Genomic DNA, 24,638 nt, shown 5'->3' with positions numbered 1-24,638 from the left:
ATTTAATAATTACAAACCAACAGCATAAGTAATCAGAGAAGGCTTCTCAACTATTTATAATTTACGAGCTGTTGCCCGCGACTTAGTCTGTGTGGTATTAGAAAACATACGATCTTTATAAATAACAAAAACCTACGTATCCCTCGGGACCCGGACATTTCTCGGCGATGAACCTCATCCCATGTGTACTCCAGACTTTGTTTTATATCTGTGCCAAATTTCAAAAGGATATGTTAAACCGTTGCAGAATGATCGAGCAAACATTAAAAAACTAAATTAATGAATCCCACAGGAACCGTAACTATTCCCGGGATAAAAAGTAGCCTATGTGTCCTTCCAGACTATGCTCTAAATCTGTGCCAAATTTCATGGAGATCCGTTCAGCCGTTTAGGCTACAAACGCTAACAAACATCCATCCATCCATCCATTCATCCACCCATCCATCCGTCCATCCATACATCTAAACTTTCGCATTTATAACATTATTAAGATTTCGTTTGTTTTATTACCGTAGTTTTAGGTTATTACCTAAACTCTTTATATATTACACATTACGTACTATACTTATTATGTATTACGATTGAAAACGTGCGTAATGCTGAATGTAATTTTATTACCAGTTACTGTAAACGTAATCATTCATGTTGTTGTAAATCAGATACAATTTGCGTTTATTTCTAACATATTACCGACAAAAGATTGCCAATTTCTAGCATTGTAATTTGCACCAATCAATGTACAGTTAAAAAATCACTAAACAATAAGTCTATACACTTATACATGGTCTTGTTAATATAAAAAAAAAAACAGTTTAATGAAGATTTTACTTAAAAATTCCTTAACGTCATCTACCGAAGTTAGATTAAGGGTGAGTTGCATCAAATCGCTGGTTATCGTAAAAGTTATAATAGGGTTACAAGTGCAAAAACATATTCTCACAGAGGTTTTATGTGTTTTTCGTTTTTACAATGGAAACATTTAAACCTGAATGTCACTAAAGTGTCAAGTTGGTGTCAAGAATGACATTTACGTAAATTAAAATGTTTGGAAATTCATGTTTCGCCGATTATATTTATGTATCATACGCATGGTATTTTATAGTGAAATAAACTTTTTGCCCACGAAGACGGAGAAAATGGCAAACTCTTGTGAAAATAAACTAGTTTGGGCCATTATTGAAACTGTATTTACTTTACTACTCAAATATGTAGCAAAAATGAAGCAATAAAATTATACAAATATAAATGCATCTTATTTATTTTCCATATTATAAATTGTCCTGTCAATGCATATTATAAATTGACCTTTTATGGAGGACATTTTTTTAAATAAGAGAAAAGGGACAAGCGCTGTTGCTATGGCCTTAGACACTCGAAATTTGTCCAAACTGAATGTTTGGCCAAATTTCGAGTTCCATCTTGGAAATCCATTATTTCCGAGCACGCAAGACTTTATTCTTCTCGATTACGTATAGGATAATAGTAGATATCTTCTTTTTCCATTACTTTTTCCATTATTTGTGCTTTTGAAGATAAGAGCTTGTGACAGTTGACACTACCGAACTGACACTAACCGTAACGCTAACTATAACCGCCCAAAATCGGGCGGTTATGATTAGTGTCAAATATGACGTTATTTTGACCAGCGCAAAACTGGTGTAGCGAATATCATGAACATCCGAAGACGTAACCATCGGGAATGTGCTGGTTAAGGTTTATAGTTAGTTAATGTAACTCATCCTTAGTAAATTTTAAGATTATTACAAATATTACCATTTCAAATAATTTTAACTTTAACGGTAACCGGCGATATGGTGCAACTCACCCTAAATTGTTTAAACTATCGTGAGACATTACTTTAAGCGAAAATTAAAATCGCCTCGACTCACGTTTTTATTCTCCGGTGACGGCACCTTCGGGGGTCTGTAACTAGTCGGTGCCCTCACCGAAGGATAAAAACATAACTTGAGCCGTTTTTAATTTTCGCGTACCGAAGTTCGGTTATTATTTTGGCTATTTATTAAGTGTGTGAAGTTTTTTTTCATTCATGGCCTTCACAAGTCTCATGTCATCACTTCCTTGTATTATATGAAACTAATTGCGAATAGTATGTAAAGCTACTCATTTGCTGACAACTTCAAGGAAGTTAATTCACGAGTGGGCGATAATTACGTAATACAGATAAAGTTGACGCACTGCTAGTTGACATAACTGAAAAAAAAAGTTAGTATTATATTATTATACTAACTTAATTTCATATTATTATATATCTCTGCCAACTTAAGCTAGCGCTTACCATCTTTCGACTGCATCATCACTTTCTTCAGGCGGGATTGTGGTCAAGCACTAGCTTAACATAAAAAAAGCTGGGAAAACTATGGTTTCCTTAGAATATTTTTAATAATTAAAGGTAGAGTAACTCAACGACTTACTCTTCGCGTAGTTCCTACACAAGGTCGGGTATGTAAAACTGTCATACATCTCTATCAGCTAACATATCTGAATTCACTCCCATTTGCTTACCCTCTTTCACTCAATCCGTACATACTTTCTTCGGTCTTCCTCTACCTTAGTCGCTATCCAAATTCGATACTTGTTTTTGTCATCTCTTCCCATATGTCATAAATACAACTTAACCTTAGTTAAGCAGACTTATCTGGATAGTGTAACTTTAATGAGTGATTTGAATTGCTTTACTAATTCTAAATCTCTCCTGTTAAAATATTCCATTAGATCTAGTTTACAAGTAATTACTCTCTACAACAATGGTATGCTGTTTAAAACTGATCATTAACATTTCACTTCCGATATCAAAAGTGAACGTATATCCTGTAATGATAGCCCGTAGGCAAAATTAATTACTTCGCTATATAAATAAAGACGAAGAAAGTTTGTTAATAAAATCCATTTGTTACATTACGAGGCATATTTTCATACTCGTAACAAAACAATTGACTGTCGTAACATATTACATATCTGTTACATACAACAGTTACTTGTTTTAAACCAGTAACAAAAAGACCTCCTTGTTTCATTTCTAATTAGCAAATGATTTGTATTAGTGAATGAATGATTGGGATTGGTTATGATAATTAAAAACTTTCGAGTCGTTCGTTCAATTTTCGTATCGCGCTATCGACCTTATGAGTTGATATTAGGTAAGAAATACTATTAAAAACGATACTACCAATTGTAATGCAACTTTCACTATCTACTTAATACGATCAAATCGATTTTAAGTAATTAAAAATCGCACTTTTAACTTTAAGAATATAAACGAAATTGCACATTACAACGTGGTACTTCGTAAAAGAAAAATTTAGACATTTGATTTATAACAGTGGTAGTGCCCGCTTTAACATCTTAGCACTGCAGGGCCGGCACGCCCGGTGTAATACAACGACCACACAGAAGACAGGCGTGAAATGGAAGCAATACCGTGTTTCGTCTGATGAGTGTGGTATCGGAGGCCTAATTTAAGTCCCTTACTCTTTACCACCCTTTTCTTATAAGGAGAGGATGGGAATGGGAAGTGGATTTGACGGTAGAGGAGATGCACATGAAGGGGAAATATCCTCTTTATGTGCGTCTCCTCCTCCGTCGGATAAGGGTAGGTAACGCATCTGCAATTGCGGATGTCTATGGGCAGCGGTCGCTTCGCCATTTTGGCGGATTCAGGTGGCCGCTTGTTTGCCACCTTATGTTATAAAAAAATCCTTTTTTCGCAAAAGGCTATAACATAGAAGAAAACAACATAGATAATCTTATGACATAACGTGCTTACAACATTAAAAGCGTTTTATTATAAACGTTGCACATTAAATAGTGGAACGTATTGTCCCTGCAATTGACCGTGTGGGCGCCCCATTATACAGCAAATTGAACAATAAGCCAGTCTCGAAAGCAAATACTAAAGGACCAGTAGAAATAGCTACGTAATAATTTTAAATCGTGAACTTTCAAAACCATTTCGATAAGTAGCGCATCGAGTTGAGAACTATTGTGTTTGCGGCCACCGCACGCGAAATATTTTAATGTGAGAGTCAAAGGTTATAATGCAATATGTGTCAACTTAACTTTTACTAAACGCATAAAAATTTAAAGTAATCGTATACTTTATGTGCTTTACAGTGATCGGAATTTTAATAAATATTGTACAATTGATAAAACTTGTTGGAAATTATATTTAACTTACTCAACCGGTATATTTTGACTACTTATGTTCCATTAATATAAATGAAATTTTCGTACAAAGTGTCTGCTCAAATATATATTTCATTCATACGGAAAATTGCACATTTATTTTATATCAACGTACAAATAAGTTTATGTATATGAGTGAAATTGCAATTTTGTTATCTCGTTCGTGTCTATGTTAGACGTCTATTGTACATTATACTCGGTATGGTGTGGAGGAATCAACCACTTTCTTCTCAACCCTACGCCGTGTACTGCAAAAACGTTTGCATAAATCTCCTACTTCGTTCTAACGCTCATATCGAATCCGAGCACCTTGAAAATAAATAAGGCTACGAGCACACCAATAGATATTTATAGCTTAAGATTTTTACAATACAGTTGTATTTTTATTTTTTAATTAAAATAAAAATTAAGTGTAAAAAAAGAATTATTCTCCTAGAAGATCTTTTATACTATCCCTTTAACTTTGCAATCGAGTGTAATTCGAAATAATTTTGGGCAATATTATTAATTCGAAAATTTCAATAAGCTAATTTACATTAATTTTCTAACTCGATGTTATCCAAATATTAATATCTGATTAAAACTGTATCTAGAAAACTTGTTAAAGTTTTAAAATAAGCTAGCTAGCTGCATTATAGCAAACTGTGTACATCATACTTTACCTCGTAACCTGTTTTCTCCCGTCACTAGCATCTCCGCAACATCAATCACTCTCCAAATAAAAACACCTGATTTGATTACTCATCATTAAACGTATAGATTGTTACTTACACTACGCGCGAGTAAAAAGAAAATCAATTTGCCGTTTAGACTATTATCAATTTTACTTTCGTATTTGCTTACAACCGACTAAGCCGAGATCTTCTGCAGAGAATGTTGAATTACAATGAGAGAGAAATTTGTGCATACAATTACGTTTAATGTTATAGAAATATTGATAGTTCAACAGAGGGATTCAGGCAAAGAAAACCGACGAGTATAAGCTTTGTAGTTCAATAAATTACTTTTTAATTTTCTATTTAAAGTGTTCCTTAAATATTCGAGAGAAAATTTGAAGCTTAATTTAGAATAGTTTATGTTCAAAGTTACTTACCTTTATTTCTAACAAATAATGTGTAAATTGGTTTGCTCGTATAAATTCAATAAAATGTATGTTGTCAATAGAATCGGTACTTACAACACGCGAACGTGTGATCACTGAAAGGCTCGCGTGACAAAACGACGGAAACATGGGAGGGCCGGCAGATTGTGAACAGTGCAATACTGTCGCCATGACATACATGTACGTGAAAATTTATTAGTTTGTGCGTCAATTACGTGAAAACTATGAACACAATTAATGGTACAACAGGCTTTAAAAACACAAACAAACCGATATACAAAAAGACAGAATTAAGAGAAATATATGATCATTTAGAATAAGGGCATATCTGGTGCTACAGACCTTGCTAGGGCATTCGGAAGCGTCAATATTCGCGTGTGCCGCTAACCCAGTTGTTACCGGTCGCAGCGAGAGTTTCGCGCGAGATCAACAATAAATATGGAAAGTAATTTGGTGAAAGAATTCAAATTAGCGAGGCTGAAGAGGGTCGGCTCCCGCACGATATGCCGAAAGTGCCGTTACATCCTGACAGGTGGCAGGAGAAGCGATAATTGCACACTCTTACTTTTTTTAACTTTCTTGTTAACGATAAAATATTGACAGCTTTGACAGTGGACGTTATTTTAAGTATAGTGCGATATACTTTTCTGGCCCAGTTGGGTAGTAAATTTAAAAGGATAAGCTACAAGCCGGATTGTGGTAAAAAAAAACAGAAGATTCTCGTTGGACTACGCTGAAATTGTCTTATCATGTTTTTGTCGTGTGTCTTTGCCTAAGTAGTAATAGGTTTAGACATCACTTCAAAATTACGAGAATGAATAAGCATAGAGTATCTTAAGCTTGGTTATTTGCTCGATAAATACACAACAAAAGATTATGTGAAACAATAAAATCGATTATCGCATAAATTACGTACAAAGTTCAATGACATCGAGACGATAAGAGAAATAAAATTTAACGTTTCAATACTTTTTGCTAATGCAAATTCTAATCTAATATGAAAAGAAATTACATTTTAATATTTGAACCGATGTGATTGAGATTTTTAATATGATGTTCTACAATAGCCCGATAAAATATTTTAACACTAGCTGTTCCCGTGCGGCTTCATCCGTATAAAATTATGAAAAAAATCTTTTTATTGTTTACATTTGTCAAATTATTAATTGCAAATGTCAAAATAACATGACTTGACCACAAAACATGGCAACTTTGCTTCCTTGATGTTGGCAGCTCGTAGCTTAAGTATAATCGCGTGAAAATATATAGCCTAAAGCATGACGTAAATGTAGGGCTTTTTATTAAAAAAAGAATTATTCAAGAATATGCTGTAATTGCTGACATCTTACCCCACAAAGACGTGTGTGTTTACGCTTTATTATAATAGTATAGATACAACATCCTGTAAAATGTTACTAGTTTGACAGCTAAAATGATGATATCATCGTTTGACACACCGGTCTACTGGACATTGAGCAAACAGATTTCTAGATTCTTCTAAAGTACTCATCAATAAGGAATCAATAGCAATTGATCACAAATTCACAATACTATTTTGGTCTATAAATAACTTCCACGTAAAAGTAGAGTGGTAAAGAAGTCCCTACGTTTATTTATGGATACATCTAAGTACAACAATTAACCTCTTTTATCAGTTTATTATTGTCCGTTTGTTTTAGAAGACTTTAAACGTAATCTTTAAAAAAAATCATCTATGGACCATTAAATAATTAAAATTACCAAATATAAAATCTCTCGCCTTTAGCTATAAAAAACACATTCTCACGTCTTAGTTTATATCTAGCAGGTATAATTTAATTTGACGCGGGTGTATTCTGAAAGTGTTTTAGGTCAAATATTATTCACGGTTATTAACCTATTATATTCATGTGTTTTCGTACGTTTTTTAAAATTAGAATGTTGCTCATATAATCCTTTTTTAAATTAAGGGGTCTAAAACAAAAACAAAGAGTAAGTTTCAAACCCGTATATAACGTTATTATACATTTACAAACAAGTATTTTAATGCCTACAAGTTATAGTCTAGAATTATAACATGACTTTTATAACAACAACAATTCTATGACGTATGCTTGTTTCAAAGCAGTGCCGGCGCGGAATTCTGGAAGAGCGCTGTTGGGCTACCGCCCATGACGCCGGACAGTAAGGGGCGCCAAAGGCAGCGAGTTAAAGCGTTTGTTAATCTCTCAAAAGTATGGTAGTAAAGGGGCGCCGTAGAAATCACGCCCAGGGCGTTATTAACGCTAAAACCTGTAATACAAAGCCTTCTTTAAATCCTATTTGTACTAATTTCCTAAGAATAACACAAACTACATCTTTATATTGATGTTTTCAATTATATTGCGAACACATAAACCTGTTGTAGAAACGGGTCGATCGAATCGAGCACAATTCGGGTCAATCGATCGCCGACATCACTCCGTGTAGTTTATTTTACGCCACTGTGACACACATGGAACGCTTCTGATGCCCATAAATTCTCTCCCAATGATTGCCTCTGGCGATACGCTTGTAGTCCCTAGAAAAATAATAAACTCACTATCAATTGACCGTCAAGATTGGAAATACCACCTTATACTCATGAGACACCATTTTCATTATAATTTATACAAAGCATTCAAGATGTTTGTAATTGAAGACCGTCATAAAACACACGTTCAGAATGTGCGTGCGGCGTGTGACGTGAGCACGCGTCAGACGTACGGGCACCGCTTCTCTGCTTGATTTATTGTTTGACATTATTAACTCTAGTGCTAACACTTTAATAAAACTAAAGCGCTATTGCATGTAAAGAGACAAAATAAATATTGGCTAATTACAAAACGTGTGCAAAACGCAGCTGCAATTGCAATACATCACAATAATGGATATAACAGCTGATAACGGACAATGTCTCTAAAGTTCACGAACACAAAAAAATACATACTGCAAACATTCGTAGAAGGGGATATCCGTAAACTCGCTTGCGGTTCAATTATGCGCTACAAATAGATAAGCAGACTGTAATTGAATTGGCGTGTATGTGTTGTAATTAGATGAAAAACAGCGGAATGTACCAGGGTATCATCAAAGAGGCAGGTGAGCCGAGCCGGCCGTCAACTTGCGCGACATTCCAACGCATCTCCACTCCTGCACGGGGTTGATACTTCAAAAACAAATATACTGAGACCAATAGAACATCAGCGTGTCAAAATATCTTGTGAAAATAAAACTAAGGATGTGTGAGTAATTTAAAACTAAAAATGATGCAAACTTTAAAGTTTCGATTAGAAGTTCATTTTTGTAATAATAATGAGAATGAAACGTAAAAACGTGCATTAATTTCATCATAAAATATTTAAGATACTCGATAATTTCCATTTTAAGTAAAATTACTTGTGATTTCTACAAAATAACGTGACAACCCTACGTAGAGTTTGTAATTTAGAAAACACTGCGCGCGCAAAAACTGTAATAATAACGATTACTAAGAAGGCACGTGGAACCATCGATGTTACATTTGGTAATAGTACAAAAAATATTTACGTAAAGTTAAAAATAGGAATGCACCTGACTACAATGCACGTGCAGCCACATATAGTCCTAATAAACATTTATCCATATGAAATGCAAACAAAAACTTCGTTACTTATACTTAAGAAGGTATAAAAAGTATTACCATTATCCGTCTATCGTTAATTATGTCCATTAGTTAAGTGTTATTTAAGGAATTTGACATTCGAAAACACCATATATTGAGTGTGCAATTTCTGTCTACAGATACTTAAGTCTGCACTCGAATATAAATAAAGATTTCCATCGATCGTTACAAGACGTACGACATCGGCTCGGCAGCATTTCATAGATACTCCGATAGCCATGGCATAGACAAAAGGAGCGAAAATAGATGTCAGACGCGATACCTGCCGATATCATCGACAAGAGACGACACAGAATGACCCGATAGAAAGTGCTTACACTGTCTGCAAATGCCAATACGTACCTTATAGAGTACGCATATGCATAGAAAGTTATAACACGACTAGTTATAGACTGATAAGCAAATTTATATTTACATAGGATTATACATGACCTTTAACATTGTTAAGATTATCGGGACATATTTTGATAAAATCAAATTTCGCACAATCACGATCAATAACTGAATTTAACGGTATCTTAACAGTAAAAAAAATCATTGGTAAATATAAAAAATATTCTTCTTTGCTCTACAGCCCTTTGTGGGTTTTGGCTTGGTCAAGCAGTTCTACTTCGGTCTATTAGTGACCACCGATTTCCAATGAAAAATATTAGGATTTTATAAAATAACAAGTTTTAGTATGAAACTTCCTTGCATCCGGGGACGTAATTAAAAAGCTATAAATCATATTATGAAGGAAAGACCTTAGCACGTCTTAGTTAGCACTTCGATATTGTACAAGCGGGGGTTCAGTAGAAAATTAATTTTCTTCCGTCATATTCACTTACCCTAGAAATTTACCGACCATCTTAATGCTTTTATCGAGAAATTTTCCAACAACATTAGCACATTAGTGACATTTTTTTTTTGTGGCGATTAATATACAAAGGTTTTAAACGTGTTTTTTTTAAAACAAATCGATTTTAAATATCTTATCTGTAATTACTAAAACGCATGTAAAAACAGCTGTCAGATTAAAAAACATTTGGGTCAAAAGAAGTCACGCTATGAACTATATTCTTATATTTTTTTCTCCATACTCATAAATTACAACTTTATTTAGACAGACCTAGAAACACTATTAATCGTTAAACACGGCAAAGAATTCCAAATTCCAATAGAAAAACCAAAGGTCTCACAGTAGCGAGTTATCGTAGAGACGCGAAAACCGATCGAACATTCAAAATTATCACTTAAACGCCAATAACCGATCGCGAACGAACTTTTAACGGTCATCCGAAAACCGGTTTTGGTGTATCCAATCAGTGTCGTCAATGGATACAACCGGTTACGTCGGAACTTTAACATTATTATTACGAACGACGCAAATCATATGACCACATCTACGTGTGACTACTTCATTCGAACAGGTTCCAAAATCAGAATAATCGGATAATTTGAAATTGGTCACAGACGCAAACTCGGTTAGAATGATATAAATTAGTCCAAATCAGTTTTGAAAAATTAAAATAAAAAATCAAATTTAATCGATTACAATTCAATCATTAGGTTATCAATAATGTTAATTCTACGTAAACGTTCCAGGGATTGTGTATATTTGATAACTAATTGTCAATTGTAAACGTGTAAACAATGAAAAAACAAACTGTAATACACAAGAAAATCTGTATTCATGAAGCTAAAAAATGGCACATCGACGATAATTGTTTCTGCTACTGTTGGTAGCAATTAATTAGTACCACGTTATTATAATTATTAATTTGCAATCAATTGGACATACTAATAGATTAATGAAATAATCAACACATTTTAATCGTTTTTATACTTATTTTTTACTATACCTGATATTTTCCGTAAACTAATGAACAGATCTATGACTTGCAAATTATTAAAAAAAAAATACATTTGGAATTTTTTTAAAAATGCTAGACAAGATTTGCATTTTAAATTAAGTAAAAAAGATTTATATTTGTAAGTTATTAAGACGTCGCAAGAAATGTGGAATGCAGTCATCAAGGCGTAAACACGATTTATCTTTTTTAGTTAAGAAGAAATCTCGAATCCGGTAAGTTCTAATTATCAAGTAACATTCGCTTGATTGTTACCCAAACTAATTAAGACATATTATTTTCGCTATTTCTCCACAGAAAAAACGAGATGGCAATACGTTTTAATACAAGAGTTCTTACATTGAAAACTCGAAGTAATTGTCATATACGCCCTAATTTAAGGACGATATCCCCGAATTAAAATCGATATAAAATATTGAAATACAACGAATCAATTAATATTATCCCTAGATATACAAACTACGGTAAACGAAGTAGGAAATAGACTTTGCGGCTTGTCACTCGATCTACCATGTGTTTAGCCACGTGGACTGGATGCGGAAACCGCAGAGTAGAGCTAAGATTTTCATGTAACAACATGTGATAAACAACGTTTTTATTCAGATCATCACCAGGTCCTATATGTCCCCATAGAGGCTCGGAGCCTAAACTAAGTGATAAGTGACTAGGCCATAGTCAATCACATTATTGCTGGTTGATATTCAAATACTACTAATATCTTATATTTTATAAGGGTCTAAAAATTAACAAATTAATGTGTACATATTGGATTTCAATACTGTTTAGTTACAGTGTTTGTCTTTATATTGTATTCGTTACTACTATCGAATAATCATAAATAATGGAATTTTGATAATTTGGTAATCTGCCGACAAACCTGTCGTCAGAATGCATATAAGAGGGCGCGGTCACCGTTATTAAAACGATGTTCAGACGCGGCCACGCGGCCCCGATTTGAATCTAACTGTGCCGATGCCAAAGGTCTCCATTAGTATATTTTAATAAACAACAAAACGATGCCGAAGTTTTGTTTCGCAGAAAACGAATCGAATGAAATTGCATTAATACAAATTGATGTTTCGATTATGACACTTTTATGCATTTAATCCGATTAGGAATTGAGTTCAGTGTAAGATTTATGTAACACAGTTTCCTAATTCTTAACTTGGATGAATATACTTCTTTATTTAAAAACGATACTATAACTAGCTGTTCCCGTACGGCTTCATCCGCATGAAATTATGTATTTTAATATTTACATTTGTCAAATTATCAAAAGGAAATGTCAAAATAACATGTCATTACAAACCTTGGCAATCTTGCTTCCTTGATGTTGGCAGCAACTTATGGTCTCTTTCCCACATTAGTGCTTTTATCCAAAATATTAACCCCCTACGTTTAATGGCGTAAAAATATATAGCCTAAAGCGTGACGTAAGTGTAAGGCTTTTTATTAAAAAAGAATTATTCAAAAATATGGTGTGATTGCTAACATCTTAGGCAACAAAGAAGTGTGTGTTTACGCTTTATTATAATAGTTTAGATAAGCGGTAGATACGTACTAACGAACTACAATAGACATTTAAAAAACCTTATATTTTCCACATAAGTTTAACATCGAATCCTGAATTACCAAACCGTCCCGCATGTCGCGTATCGTTCAACGCCTTGTATCAACAAAGTGAAACCTATAAATGCAAATACAATGTACTTATCTGAGTACAAAACGGGAAATTGTTACTATAATGGGGGCCGCATAATTCCGTACGTAATCTCTTAGTCGGCATCTAAACATCTAACACTTGCAACCGCCTATCTTTATGACCATATGTGTATTTATTCTGCCTCTTTGCACGAGGTGCACTATAAATTCTCACGAAATTAATGTCGTAAGTTCTATGCAATCAATACATTTTTTCACACTTTCATTTCTATATTTACTTTCTTAAATCTATTGATCAAGATATAAATAAATAATAATACATCAAACAATCTCAAGATATTCGTAGAAACAGTAAGATATTAGCTTTCGCCCGCAACTCCGTTCGCGTGGAATTAAAAAAAAACAAAAGCGGGTAGCCTATGTGTTCTTTCAGACTATCTTCTACGTCTATGCCAAATTTCATCACGATCCATTCTGCCTTTTAGGCTACAAACTCTATCAAACATACATTCATCCATCTAAACTTTCGCATTTATAATATTAGTAAGTAAGATAACAGAATGGAAAATGGCATTTTACTTATAGAGCAAGTCAAATATCGATTTTCTTTCAATATCCAATGTTTAGTATTAAGTCACTGCACAGAGGGCGCTGAACTTTTGCGCGCCAATAAAAAGCGAGCGGGTAGCCTTGACCGTGCGCGCACGCCGCACCGCACCGCGCCTCGGACGCGCACTTCATATTTATTTACTCTGTGCCGTCACATTCGCGTCAATGAGTGGCGGGAAAATGTCTATTCATAACCCAATTCATAAACAAGTCTTGTTTTAATTACAACTTACACAAAAACGTAACAAAGCATTTTAACAGAGTAGGTTCTTTTTTTTAAATACTTCAGAGTGTTCTTTCGTTTTTACTATTTCAATTTTTTTACATCGACCTCAATTCTTATATGAGATTTATCTATGGTTGGATATATTTTCTTAGCGTTTTAAAACAGAACAAGATTACTATATAGGCTTTACGTGTTAAACGACAATGTTTAAAATCGGTCCAAATCCTCGTCTTGCAGGCCAATAAAAACGAGTCGCGCAGGTCTACATGTCAGCATGAACAACCAGTTTTTTTTGTAATAAACGGTCAAATTAATAATGGAGCTGCACCCAAAACAGAAAATCAGTTCACTCACCGCCTTTGTACTAATTTAAGATAGATTTTACACTTCAAGAGATTCATAACAAATAACTTTAACAAACCTACTAGCATGTTCAATCTGAATACATTTTTAATTACTTAGATAGGTAAATTTTAATGGCGCTTAAATTCCCAAAAGATTCTAAATCTATCCGAAACGTAGTTGTTGAAACAGTAAATCCGGAACAAGGTCAAGAATTGTCCCACAACATTTGGTTTGTACAATAGAGTAGCATTTGGAGCGTACATCGTGAGATTACTTTGTAAAAATGCTTATGACAGACTAGTTCACATTTCAACCGTTACTGGATCTCTGATTTGAATATCGCAATGATGTTCTTATATCAATTAAAATGACATTATCTCAGCAATGAATACGGTTTCTGGGACAAACGCCTAGGAAATAGAACATACTAGATAGGTATAATTTACCTTCTTATCGTTGATTTTATCGTTTAACTATTAAATGGCTAATGGAATCACAAGGGCGAGGTTAATGTCATTCATTGAATTTTAACATTTAAATTATACTATCTGTATAAATAATTAGTATATCGTGATTTAACGATACAGAATTAACACTTTACCGTAATTCATATTTCTCTATTGAAACTTCGCTTCGATCCAGGTCAATCTCATTTTAAAAAAATGCAAGCATTTACAAAGCTAATGCGCTTTACAAGTTCGTATAAAAAATGCGTACTGTGCGTACACTACATTGTATCGATCGAGCAAAAACTAGCAAACACCGGAACCAGTTTTTGCAATCACAGCATCGAGTCAATTCAGTTTTGTTTTCTAATTATATGAATTAATGAACAAAACAGTGAATCAGATCGACCGGCGGAATGGTTACGCTTCATAAATCATGGCCGCCAAATGAGACATGACCGCAATGAGCGCCACTCGCATTACTTGCCCCTACCATTGGCCAAATGATATATCCGTCCTCGATAATTTCAAGGCTGATTTGTCCGTTTTTCTCCCACAACCTATCATAAGCACAGGGCAAAGTAACTGTTAACGTGATTACTACCAACACTCGAGTCCATTAGTATATCCAATCATGCAGCGTTGTATTCTATTTAATTCCACCGCCATCTACAGTTTATCGTGTGTGACTTGATTTTGATAAGCGATAAGATTGTAGTTTATAGTGCGACATGAGATGACTGCGCTATCACGATCGACAGTTTCCTATATAATCTACAATTATTCCGCATTTGAAAATAAGATTTTAAGTATTAATACACATTTATGTCTAAAATTAACAAATGGTAGGGGTTGCGGAATATTGGTATGTTCAAAAACGCCCCGAGCTTCGCTGCTAGTTCTAATTATTGGCCATAAATGTAGCTGCTCTGGGATTTAAACCAATTCATCACATTAGGTAAAGTAATAAATACACAGACAGACGTCTAGATTCAATTAAAAAAATAATGCATAACACAAATAGATTAGTTGCAATCTACACGACATGAAAACCATTCAACTAAAGGGAAGATTGACCTGAGTACTGGAATGCGACTATTTTATGTGCAATAAAACTGGCGTATTCGTTTCGGCGAAGGCGGAAACGATGCACGTACGAGCTTACGTAAATAAATAAGTCGCAGTATATACGAGAAGGCAATCGACAGACGCGCCTTTACAACCTCACAAACCCCCAAACGGTCAATAAACATTAATCGAATCAAACGCGGTAAACCAACCGTGTGTAAATCCATTACGCACACCGGAATTGAAGTAACTAAAAGTTAGATATAAACAGATGCAAACAATGACCAGTCAGATAATATAACAAATTACTATTTCTTTAAAAGAACAGGTACACGTCCCACAAATTATTAAAAGAGGGTTACCGCTCATTTTTTTTATTCTCTTAACATTTTTTATTAACAATTGCAAACATCAAACTTTATTGCAACTTATAACTCTTCGTGACTAACTAAAGTGCTCAGTGGAAACGAATTTTAAAGTTACACATATAAACTAATGTGATTTGAACCCGTGGCCTTATAACGGAAGCAATTAGAAACCGGAAGCAGTCGGCGTGGCGGATGCAATGCGCTGATATTACCGCACTAGCTTGCGCACTGTGTCAAAGGTGGAAAATAATGGTAATACTTCTCAATAGAATGTTACGTAAAGCAAGGAAACCAATGCATTATTGTATATGTTACCGCAAACTGCAGACTGATCGGTGAGAGCGTTGCGGTAGGCCTGTGTCTTGTGATTTTTAGATGGAAATAACCAGAAAGTTCGGCGCATTTAATGTTATTAGGAAAGTAGGCGATAGTAATCTTATTTTCAATCAACAGTAAATATATTTAAAAAATATGTGACAAGAAAGCTAATTAAAAAAGCCGCTATCTTCAACAATTTAATCGTATTCAAGCTATAACATAGATCCGTGTAGATGCATTATAAAACAATTTTGCATTCGATTATCCCGTAACTGTGGCTGAGGTGGTCGCGAGTTGATGACTCGCCACAGAACGTCGAGTTTAATCAACTAATAAGGCTTTGGAACAAGTTGACGCATTAGCTATACTAATGTTACGAATAAATTGGTCAGAGCATCATTATTAACCAGAAATATATGTGACTTGTGAATGAAACATTTGAATTTTTTATTAAAATAAGCTTATACGTATAAGCCTAAAAATATCGATTGTAAACGACATCGATATAAATTATAATTACTAAAATGCCTAGCGTAAACACATCACTAAAATAGTTACGAACAATGAATATAAAAAATAAAAGGCAGTAAATAACGGCAACACGGAACTTGACGGCATAAGTATATACCACCATCTCCAGTGGCAAAGCCGACGGTATTAGTTGTCGGCATCACTTGGCGTTAATGAAGTGAAACTCTGGACTTATAACGTTTAATGTGCTATTGAATACGAGTAGACCGCGATTAATGTTAACACACCCGTTAACTTTATTATCGTAAACACTTTATTACACATTACTAAGAGAAGCTCCACTTTTCACTAGTAATCAGTGTTACTAGACTCATCTAAACCAACAGCGTCTAACTGGCTGTTGACACTAGAATTGGTACTAAATACACATATTACTGTATTATTAGCTGTAAAGTTTGATAATCTTTAAGAAACCAATACTCATTAAAAAAAACTATGTATTGAAATAGTCAATACTCATTAAAAAAAAAACTATGTATTAAAAAAAACTATGAACTATATACGGTGAAATTAATCAAAATCTGAACATGGAAAAAGAATTTAAAAAATCGGACAGTAATTTTTTACGTGAATGGAATACATACAAAAATACAAATCTTTCCTTTTTATATTATAAATAGGAGCTTTCGCCCGCGATTCCATTCGCGTGGAATTAAAAAAAAACAAAAGTGAGTAGCCTATGTGTCCTTCCAAACTATCCTCTACATCCATACCAAATTTCATAGGAATCCGTTCCTCCGTCTAGACTACAAACTCTAACAAACATCCATCCATCTAAACTTTCGCATTTATAATATTAGTATGAAGTATGATTGATAAAAATATGCAACTCAATTACTAGAGGCATGAAATTCCCACAGACCTACCACATGGACAAAAACTCAATTAGCATATCTCGCTTCCTGCATCATTAGGAGACCGTCAGGGCGATAGAGTCAATCGATTCACTTTCCCCTTGCATTCGCGTAAAAAGCAGCCCTAGACGCTGCTTCCTTACATTCCTGTTCTAAGTAAAACCTTAACAAATTACAAAGGTCCCCGCTTTCCAGGTCTATATTAGAAAAGTACGTAACATCAAATCGGCGGGGTTTTGTTTCATTCACCGCATTCGATGTGATTGAACCTAGACCGCTTGTATCCTTGAGCCGGCTACTTGATATTGAATACAAATATTGATATTTGTGGTTATAACTACTTCATAATAAACCAGGGATAAGTGCATGAAAATATTTATAATCTAAGATAGTTTGATATGTAATGAGTGTGTGTTAAAATATTAATAAAAAATAAAATAAAACAGTCTTTATTGCTTTACATTTTACACTTCCTATTAAATGCCTAGTTGCTAAAAATCAAATTTGTTACTTTTTTTGTTGTTTTTACGGAAAACTTGTCTACAGTCAAAGGCCTCCTCCAAAGATTTCCACGCATTCTTTCTTTTACTAAGACATTCATAGTTATTATAGTTGGCTTTCAGATTTTTTATTGTAATCGATTTACAGCAGTTTCACGCCATATCTTAATCACAACACTATAAATGTTCATTCACATAGTAAAACATTAAGTTGTCTCTAAATGAAAACATTTATATTCGTTAAAAGTTTGATAAAACAATAAACCAAATTGTATAAGAGTAATAAATTGTATCATCCTACGCTAGTGTTTTAAAGAGCAAAGGCTGTTGAGACTTGTCCGCACCAAACGACCTTCCCACGACTGAGACAAATTTGTCACCGCTTGAGTCAAACATACTAAAAGCTTAATATCCTGCCCACCTTAGATTTAATACCGGACTTTACGTGTTTTAAATTACCCCGTGATTTAACACGAAAACAATTTCACCGGTTCACAACAATTAGAGAAGAATAAACGATTTCAAAACAATATTTTATAATTTCGTTACATTAATATAAATTATTATAAAACGCCCGCTAAACAGATATGTAAATGTAGAGTTAATAACACGATATAAGAAATACGTTGATGTTTATCTATAGAGAAAATTGAGTTAAAAAAATATAAAACTTGACACTACTGACACAGTAAACCAGTATAACTAGGTAAATTAAAAATTAACAGTAACATAGCGGAAATAGCAGTCAGAAAGGGCCATCTTAATCTACATAGATAACACAACATATGTATGTACAATCGCGTAAATCCGAGGTGTTTCACTTTAAGACAAATAGCCTTGATCGTTGCAAAGAGACAAACTCCACCTACCTCTACAAATAACTAATTAGATAGCAGTGATTGCAAACGAAGGGATGGTAAAAAACGAAACTAGCCCTGAATCGATAACAGACTTTTTTCGTAGACACATTTATAACCAGCGTTGTATTTTGTTCCGCGTCTTGTTTCAAAATGTTCAAACAAATGTAGTTTTTAAGATGGAACCGCCAGTTTCCCCGACTGTACATATGTGAAACTTTTATTGCGGATGTTACCATTATTATAATATTAGTTTATATAGGTCAAGTCAGAATAGTCTATTTGTAGAAGAAAACTGTTTACAATACAAGACAGAATTATGTTGGTAATAAATTGTAAATCGAAACCATTTAAAATAAACACAGAGCGAAATTAACAAGGAACCGTTTATGTTTACAGCCAACGCAACCGGAGTAATTAACACATGCATTCGGCATTAGCAATGCGTTAATTTTGTTTATAGCACGTAAGCTGAAATTAAAGTTTACAGCTTCACGCACAATTATTTAATTGTAACTTAGCTTGCCCCTAAGCGTTAAATTTAAAAATATTCTTGTATTATATAATTTCTTTAATGCAATGTCAATATTACTTTGTCTATATCACGGTAATGTAAAAACAACACAGTTAATTGAAGGCCAAATAGGAAATTATCTCAACTCACAGAACAGTCTCACTATCTCCACAGAGAATCAGATAACTCCCTAATTGGGCCAGCGATACGCAGGGCTCGCGATATCTCTGTCCGTATCTAATCTGTGGCTAGCATACTGCTGTTATAATTGCATAGCAAACAACAGCCGCCCTTAGAACCTTGGATACTCTTCACGGCATCTCGTTGGATAATAAATCAAATGTATGTGGGCCGCTGTGTTACAATTTTCCTGTTCGTATTTCACGACTGTACAGCTAACCGTTGCTTTGGTCCTATCTGTATTCAATATATCTGAATGTACAGAAATACGTACTTATATTCTTAAGAGATACAGTTAATTTAAGTTAAAAAATAACTTACTGAGTAAAAAAAAATCATGTCAAAGAACAGCCGACAAAGTCCACACGACCACACGTCGTGGCGGCATTAGTGTTACGTTTTTGCACGTTAATAAAGTAATTTAAGTTAATGATAATACGACAAAAACGTGCGTACCTGCTGCTCCGACGTGACTTCCTCCCTGCTGCTGTCATCTGTAACAGGATAGGGTAATAAATTAGAAAGATGACACATATTCCACAGATTATAAAAGTACTAACAACATAAAACTGTCAAAAATGTTGCATAATTTTTACTAACAAAAAAATCTGTACTTAAAAAATTAAACTAAGTTAAAAAAATAATATCTAAATTGCCTTGATATAATGAAAGTAATTCTGTAGATACGTTTTATTGAAATAGCTATGAGATTTGATTTAGTAGCGGCCTCTTATTGTTTGTATAAAAGCCGAGACAAAGTGATTCCCAATTATTATTCGAGTTAATTGAATTTGTATAACCTTTAGTGTGGGAGCTAACTGTACTCTCTGTATTGTTTTATACTCTGGGATTTTAAGATTTTTAATTAAGTTACAGATTCCGACATTTAAAAATGTAATAAAGAGTGTAAATATTTTTGACCATGATCTACATGTATTGTAGTACATTATGGATCTGTTAAGACCTCCATTTAAAACGGCAAATTCACTACAAAATATAGTCGCTAACAAATCACCGTTACAATTTCGTGTCCAATTCACTCCCGTTTCGATCTACATGAGACAAATACCGCATCTCTACAAACGATTGCTCAATCTCGTCAACATAGAATAAAAAGATTGCATCCCATTAGACGATTTCCTTTAGTCGACGTCTCATTTCGAATGACATGCAAATAGGCCCCCTGACGTCTGAAAGAGCATGACACATGTCGCAGACTCGTCACCGGGGATTGTCGTGCGATACCAATGGGGTACTGAACCTTTTGAAACGCAGTCTCAATAAAATTATTAATCAGTTAAACCAATATAATTTACCTTTAGATAATCATTGTCGCCTTGTCACATACTTATAAATACGTATACAATTCATTATATCTGTCAATAATAATATTTAACATTAATCAATGTTTGCCACCCCTGGTACACCTTTCATCGGGTCGTTGACCTCGCCATCCCGTGAACAATTTTACGCTCGTACACATGACTACGGTGTAATTTAGCGAGACAGTACACATCCGAACTGTCATGCCAGTTACTGTATCGCTTGTGTTTTGTTTTATTTGTTAATGCATATTAATGCTTATTTATCGTTTTTATGAACGTATGCCTTTTTATCCAATAGGCAACTATATTTGTGGATTAAACGTACATCTTAGCGTCTACGTTAATCGTAGACATAAAAAAAATGTTTAAATTTATGCGAAAACAATGTTAAAGTTTAAAAATTTATTTAAATTATTCAGAAGTTACGTAAAGACGCTCAAAGCGAAAGAATTTCCTTTTGTTAAAGAAAAAAAAAACAACAAGGAAATTCCTCCTTAGGCATGATTCCAAAAAGGAATTCTAAAGACAAGGACGCAACGTTGATTTTAGGATGCATCATAATGATTCGGATATGCAAATACAGGGATTATTTAACAGGCGACTTTACAAAGTGCATTCACCCCCGCGACTCGTGACAGGCTCATCCCGCTTTTGTTGTGACATAAAAAGATAGTCGACTAATGTATTAATGTAATAACATAATTATCACAATAATTAAATTAAATTAAAATGAAAATTGAAATTAACACACCAAATTGCTTTCAAACTTGATTACAATGTTTCGCGTGTCAAAGGTGATTTTCTGTTTTTGCCAAATGGTTTTTTAATCTAAGCCACTTTCATAATTTCAGTGTAAACACAATCAAATAAGTCCTTCGTACTTTCGCCTGCGACTCCATCCGCGCAGAATCAGTAAAAACAAATGCAATGCTATCCTCTACATCTATGGCAAATTTCGTCGAAATCCGTTCAGCAGTTTATGCTACAAACTCTAACAAACATCCATCCATCTAAACTTTCGGATTTATAACATTAGTATTAGCACAAATATCTAAATTTTGCAAATCGAACAAACGGTTGTACATCAAAACATCTTCATTTAACGGTTGCGTGTACGGGAATTCAAGATGAAGGTAACTTGTGACTTTGACAGTCGGTAACCATCTTCGCGTTAGTCATAAAGTGCGGCTAATTCGCGTTGTAACGTCTTCGGCGTAACATTTCGCGTGGTTTTGCGAAATATCGCATTCCGTTCCGTTAATTTAGCTCCAGCGGGTCACTGCACCCCATTATCTCGAAACCTTTGCGTGTTAAATATTATATCACGCGTCACATCAATGTAGGTCGCTTCAGAAATAGCTTGGACGCATTAAACGGTGTTTAGAATGTGTCATAAAGCGTCAATGTTTGATGGATTTTAAAACTTTATAAACGTGCGTTTACACTACCGAAACAACAGCACATAAACATTGATGTGACAGTTTTGCCAATAAGCATAGCAATACAATATTAAATGTCAATACAAGAATAGAAGTCTGAAACATGCTTATTTTCTCCATCTTATAATTGGAATATTGCTTTAAAATGATACAAAATCAATTCAAACCTTTAAAACTAATATCCCGCGCAATTCAACTACGAAAAACAACTTTAAATATGAACCTAAATAAATTATTATAAACGTAATCAGTTGAACGAATTTTTAAAAGCCCACATTAGCACTACTTAATGGTGCGATCTTTTTTGCGAACGCAATATTCCGTTACATTATTTACTGTTCATTAGTAACTAATTAAAGTATCATTTTTATACCCCACCTTTTCATGGACATTGAAATCATAATGTGTTCACTGACAAAGGTGCAGCCTTTCTATTATTTTAACGTTGAATAAAATTCCACACAAAAAAAAATATATTTATATTTAAATGAAACGTTGAAAATGGCTCATCTCTGGTGTTGATAAGAGAAATCAGGTTTTACCAATTACAGGCAAAAATCTGAAATAACTAACTATATTATCTAACGTCCCTATAGTACTAATAACCATTTATTTAAACATAAAAACACATTCTATGAAACGAATTCGTCTGGTAGTGCATTGAAAAAACACGTGGCATGCCTTTGTCGGCGGTTTATCCCGTGTCTGTATGTATATATTTACATACAGTTGTATGTATGTATCGTCCACTCTGCGGTCATCATATTATACACTCACATTTTATCAGCACATATATGAAATATCATACGGACCATTTGCGGAAGTGAGTAAAAACAGACTTCGATACTATGGGTGGGCGTAAACTGTTTAATTGTGTTGAACAAAATACAATCCTCTTCGTCAACAATTTCATGAAAAGCTAATTTTTCTCTAGTATCCAAATTACTATATTTTAATACCCAAAGAGTTTTAAATTAAAACCTTATAAAGAAATGAAGGAAGATGCACACAATGTACAAAGACTAGTGAAAATAAATAACCTTTCATAAATTTGCAATAACGCACGATTCGAATCCGGTTTTAAAATTTATTCAAATAGTGAAGGTTATTTTTTAGCAACAGAAACAAGTTTTATTTCTATCGGAGAAAAATATTTAATGTGTTTATCAATTAAGGAAGCAACGATGACTAATAAAACTTCTAAAAACCATTATTTAATTTTATATTAAAAACAATAAACATAAAGCTATTATGGATTCTGGATGGATGCTAAGTCTCAAATCCTAGAAATAATCAACTAATCTTGCAGTGAACATAGACAGTTATTCAAGGAATGTATCGGTCGACGTGTTTTTTAAAAACTATCCAAAATAGTAGTCATGTGTTAATCAACTAAAATTGATGATCTGCAGATCAGCTTATAGATCTAGTGTAAATCGGCTAGCAGCTCATTTCAATTTGTATCTTTATACTCGTAATATCACCACACATCTCCAGGCTTGTAAACTTACATATTTATCCGTACATCACATTGAGCTATGAGCTGTTATTTCGTTTTTAACTGAAACTCAACACTTTAAATCTGCCTGAACTGAACATTTGAACCAGTTCAGAGCTGATTTACTTGTCCACAAAATTCTTCTCATTCCAAAACTAAGACAAACACAGTCCCGCTACAAGCTATTCCAAAGCATTGCTTTGACGATAGCTTATCAAATTGCCTCGTATCTGCCGCGTAAAGTTGTGTGCACAAGCTATTTTGCAACACCACATATGTAAGGTGTGTAATCATAAACAAAACGTGTTTACCATTTGTAGCAGCCAAAACATACACTCTGCAAGTGTAGTAGGAAAGTCATGATAATCGCGTCGTTGAATAGTTGTAGTAATCTAGGCAGCCAGCGACGACTCTCGAAATACCACTTGATAACTGAATAAAGACGCAAAGAGTTCATAATAGTTAGCAACACATGCGGGAGTAGAATCAATTTTTATCCATACCAATTACTTCTGTACCTCAACTAAACATTAGTATATTCTTTTTGTATTTATAAATTATCTTTACCTTACACCAAAATCTTTACGCTGTACTAAATGAAGTAAAATAAATGCTTCTGCTCTTATACATATAATATTACAGTTGAATTTGTGGCGGGAAAATATTTACGTTTCTCGACATCGCAGACGTAAGCAACGATTGTACGGCGCGCGACGCGAACGTGTCGAAAAGAAACAAGAGGGATTATCACAAACGTACGCGAGAATGTTTTCGTAACTTCATCGACACAATTTCTATGAGATTTGTTGGTGTACTTTACGCCCTTTTCGTTGACATTACGAATACATTCTAGCAACGGTCACGCAACTATTTGTAACAGACCCTCAGTATTGTCGGCGGAGCGCAGAACGTGTCGCTTTTCCCTCACAGCTCACAGAACGCTAAAGTTATAGCTAAACTTTAGTTTGATGAGCTTGGTACGTTCAAACGACTTCAGCTTAACTAAAGCTCTCACGTCGAACCTAGCTATAAACGTTTAACGTTACAGATAAACCAAAGCTCATTTAAGCTTTGACTACGCT

General features: G+C 34.1%; 1 protein-coding gene across 3 annotated transcripts in view; it reads right to left on the bottom strand.

Moving 5' to 3' along the window:
• LOC106101300 (protein spire) overlaps positions 1-24,638 on the bottom strand; it is a 113,726-nt gene that overhangs the window by 59,158 nt on the left and 29,930 nt on the right. For all 3 annotated transcript variants that reach the window (XM_013280474.1, XM_013280476.1, XM_013280475.1), the window contains exon 2: positions 19,751-19,788. In XM_013280474.1, coding sequence (XP_013135928.1) covers positions 19,751-19,788 — 38 coding nt within the window. The remainder of the gene's footprint in view (positions 1-19,750; positions 19,789-24,638) is intronic.

This window comes from Papilio polytes, unplaced genomic scaffold (assembly GCF_000836215.1).
Source record: "Papilio polytes unplaced genomic scaffold, Ppol_1.0 DF823991.1, whole genome shotgun sequence".
Taxonomy (NCBI): Eukaryota; Metazoa; Arthropoda; class Insecta; order Lepidoptera; family Papilionidae; genus Papilio; species Papilio polytes.
The sequence above is the reverse complement of the archived record's forward strand: the minus strand, read 5'-3'. Positions and strand labels throughout refer to the sequence as shown.